The sequence below is a fragment of the Notothenia coriiceps genome, unplaced genomic scaffold, assembly GCF_000735185.1.
Source record: "Notothenia coriiceps isolate Sejong01 unplaced genomic scaffold, NC01 NC01_scaffold00011964, whole genome shotgun sequence".
In the NCBI taxonomy this organism is placed as follows: domain Eukaryota; kingdom Metazoa; phylum Chordata; class Actinopteri; order Perciformes; family Nototheniidae; genus Notothenia; species Notothenia coriiceps.
Genome location: NW_011344665.1, coordinates 1 through 4,352, shown reverse-complemented (window position 1 = coordinate 4,352; position 4,352 = coordinate 1). Strand labels below are relative to the sequence as shown.

Sequence of the window (4,352 nt, the reverse complement as noted above, 5' to 3'; positions counted from 1 at the left end):
AGATTAATGTAACAAAGGTTTACAGGATTTCTGTGTGTTGTAAAACAGCAGTGTGAATCTTTTCGTTTTTCTGTGGGTGTGTGTGTTATAGAGATTGGTGCTAGTCCACACCAGGCCCTGCAGGCTGCTGCTTTGTGCATTGTGCCTCCAGTTTGCTGTCCGTCATCACTCCAACAATGTGTAACTGTGTGACCCCTTTTGTCTCAAGGCACTATAGGCTGTGCGCATGTGAAGGCAGATAAAGAGGTGTGACACACACACACACACACACACACACACACACACACACACACACACACACACACACACACACACACACACACACACACACACACACACACACACACACAAAATGCAGGACCTTTTTACACTGAGGTTCTTAAGGAAGGCGATGTGAGTAGTGACTCAAAGGCTTTAGAAACATTTTATAAACACAGATGACCTTCATTTATCACTGTGCACAGTATTTCCCAATAGTGGGACCTTTATGCTTTGAAAGTGAATGTTTCAACTCTACTGGAGACAAATAAGATTCAATAAAAACAATGCAGCAATGTCAGCAAACTGTACATTCACATCATTTTGTGAAAGACAATGAAGAATAATGACATCCCAGTTCAAACTTTTGCAAGTGCCTCGAAATTATATTACTGGCCAAAAGGATGAAACAGATCTAACTTACCCCCCAAGAGTTATTTACCCTTTTCTGCTTTGTGAGGAACTATAATGAATTATCCGAGCCAATAATACATCTACTACATCAAAAGTGCTAGCAGAACCTTTTTCATCCCCAAGTGCACCCTGATAATTAAATGAAAAAGGAATGTGTAAACCAAAAGTGCTTTGAGCAAAATGCAAATTGATCCAAATAGAAAAAATGAGCACCACTTTCTTTCACTGAAGTGCTTCAAGAATTCAAATTAACTGAATTATGCCTCATAAAAAACATACCAATATGACTTGATGTCAAATGTTGTTGCTGACCCTGACCCTGTTTCTCTTATTAATGTTGCCCTTGATTTAGAACCATCTTGTTACAGAGTCCCACATTCCTGAAAAATAAATAATTAAATGACTCAGGAAATACATTTAGTTCCTCCTTTAATGAATGACTGTCCGCTGCTTGTGTTCTGCAGCGTGAATCTTGATTTGTCATAAACATCTCTTTTTGAAATGATAAGCATTCACAATGACAAACTGTCTTTATGGGCCACTGCCATTACTTGTCCATACAACACACATTGGCTTTTATATAAAGTACAGTTTCTGATAGAAGTCCAGAAGCTATTGTCCCTTTCAATCTGATTGGGTATCCAAAACATTCTCAGGAAAAAAGGGGATCTTAAGCTTTCTTGGCATCCCGTTGGTGATGGCTATGGTGGTGTACACTGGAAGAGGCTTACTAAAGATGTTTACCAAAAAGGATAAATGGGAGCAAGATATTGGTGAATCTGAATGTCTTCAGCACAATGAATAATAATGTTACATTCAAAGTAGTAATTTGATTCAGTGTCAATCTTTTTTTGAAATATAGATTAAAGCAAGTTTGGGGAAAACAAGGTGCTGCAAGATTAACATTCCAGACTTTACATTGTTGATACAAAAAACATAAATAATCCATACATTCTGAAATGCTGCGATATGTTATAATACAATCATGTTCTAGTGTAGGTTACAGGCAGACAAATAAGCATGTATTATGTCTAATGATAATTAAACTTGAGCCTCACTGACAGATTCACCATCTTCAGATAATTCAAATCACCATCTTCAGATAATTCAAATTTGTCAGCCGAATATTTTCCTATATATATATATATATATATATATCAGAGTAATTGGTTGGTGCCAAAGTCACAAAGAATAATTATATATAAATATATTTGAGATTTCTTTATATATATAAAAAATACTAACTCATTCTGAATATGCCAGTTTTATTTTAGCTTTCAGCTGCTGCTGTTATCTATTATCATACAATAATTGAGGTGGTAGTGTTTGGGTGTTTGCAAAATAAAATATCTTGAACAAATACATGTGTATAGCATACAGAATATTAAATGTGCATTAGTTCAATTTGTACTGTATATGAACCTTCAACCATTTCCTTGAGTCAACTTTGAAAAAGTGTCCTTAGCTTTATCTTTGTAGTCTTAGAACTTTTTGTATGGACACCATTTGGGGAGAAAAGCTTATACAAACCAAATGACCCATTACATTGAAGTCTACAGTCACACCACATGCCCTCGTTTTCAATTTCAGACTGCTGAACAAACCAGATAACAATAACATCAACAGACTTCTTTTCTGTTTGTGAACCAGCAATTCTCCCTTAAATGTGTTTTTATGTGCTTTTCATTTGACTGAATATCCCTAAATATCACGTCAAATATCAATGATTGTTTTTACGTTTCTTTAAACTTATTTTCCATGTTTTCCAACATTTTGGCATTTGTCCTAAGTGAGTGGAGTTTTTATAGAACATGAATAAATTGCTGATTTAGAATGTCAGACTCACATGATAAATACATCTCAAAACATCTAAATGTGAACCTCAACACAAGTTGAGAAAAATCATCTGAATTGGGAGATTTCCAGCTACACATAGAGCATAGCCATGCAGTCATTATTCTGTGTGTTATCCCTCAACCCTTTCTCTGGCTCTGTGAATGAGATTTGATTTCTTATTGCAAACTTTTACCAATATGTATCAAAAAGTAAAACCTATATTGCCTCATACACAGTCTCATCGGCTAGTGACATAGCTGAAGCATCTAAGGGATGAATCTTGTTTTGATTAGATGTCTTGTAATATTTGAACAAGTCTGCTCTGATTTAGTTGGTGCTAAATGTTCTGATAAGAAGAGAAAAAGCGGCAAAATCGTTTTAGCGTGAGATTATGTCTCATATGAGATTAGCCAGACTCGAGTTTGTTTCCCTGCGAGCGTGACGGTCCATGTGTCCAGAAACAGTGAAGATATTCAAGACTCGGTCCACAAACCTTCGTCCATGCCTTGTCCTCTCAAGCAGGATGACCACAACAGAGTATATTCCAACACCCACAACTGCAGTCCCCCCTCCAGCCAGCAAAACTACTCCAGAAATGTACATGTCATTAAGAGCTTGACCAGGCTTCGGCATGTGATTAGCTAGGGCCAGGTGTAGTAGAACCCCTCCACAAATCAACAGTGACATCCCGGTAATTGATACCACAAGGAGGTCCGATAAACCACCACTTTTCAGCATGTTAATCCTCTGCCGGCTTCGGATGCAATTCATGTCCTGCACGGCCGAGCTGAGCAGTTGTTTGAGTAGCACTCCTAGGGCGAGTAAGCAGAGGGCCGTGCCTGCGCCAAGCCGCCATTCGCTTGAGACACTGGTAGTCGTAGAGAGAAGGCCGACACCTCCCAGGCCGCACCCCAGGATTAGAAGTACAGCCACGAAGTAGCAGAGCAGAGACTTCCCAGGATCTCTGAACCACCACAGCTCCACCTGCTCGTCCAGGATGCTGTGCTGAATCCGAAGTGGGTCTGCTGGACTATTTAGCTCCAATTCAGAGCCACCCTGACCCCTCAGGGGGGAAAAGTTGTCCAGTTCAGGCATCTTGATGCCACTCCCAGCCTGATAGAAAAGGTCGCCACCACAACGGGTACAATAGAATCCCCTTGATTATAGCCTTCAGACCTTCAGTCCCTATTTCACTCACCAACAGCCATCACTAGTGTGTCAGGACCAGCTGGAAAAAGAATCAGCATTCAAATATTATCCGTCTGAAGTGTCTTGAGTTGGTGGGATATATGCAGAGGAAATTAATGATATGCACAAAAACTATATCCCAAAACACTTCACTGAGCTCAGTGAATTGTAGTTTTATTCCTTCTGGCCTCTAGAGTTCAGGTCCTGTGCAGAGGTACATCCTTGTAGCTCATTCTTACAGAGGTGGATCCAAATCCCCTTTGCAGCTTCAATGTCAAAGACAGAGCCAAAACTTCCACAGACCTTCCAATCTGATTTTCCAGCTTAGCAGAAGACACCTGAAGAAGACAGATATAGATGTATCAAGGTTTGTGCAAAGTGTACATTTACTTTTCATATATTTTCAGAGTGATATTGCTGATCAGAGGCAGTGTAGGGACATGCCTCTGCTGTTATTCTACAAAATGACTTTTGGTTTGTTGCAGAGAAAGAGAAAATTGTGTATTTCGGGTACAATGGGACACTTTTCTGATAGGGGTTGCTTAACTATCTAAGTTACATCAAAGTACACAGAGATCCATTGTTAGACATAGAGAGACTTGATACGCAAGTTGAAGAGTTTAAGCTCCTAATGCCAAGGCACACGAGGGGATAGG

At 39.3% G+C, this 4,352-nt stretch overlaps 1 protein-coding gene across 1 annotated transcript; it reads right to left on the bottom strand.

Moving 5' to 3' along the window:
- Positions 1-405: 405 nt before the first annotated feature.
- Positions 406-4,042, bottom strand: tmem125a (transmembrane protein 125a). Its single transcript, XM_010773077.1, has one exon. It carries the CDS (start codon positions 3,601-3,603, stop codon positions 2,905-2,907), a length of 699 nt encoding a protein of 232 aa, XP_010771379.1. The 5' UTR covers positions 3,604-4,042; the 3' UTR covers positions 406-2,904.
- Between the last annotated feature and the right edge of the window lie 310 nt (positions 4,043-4,352).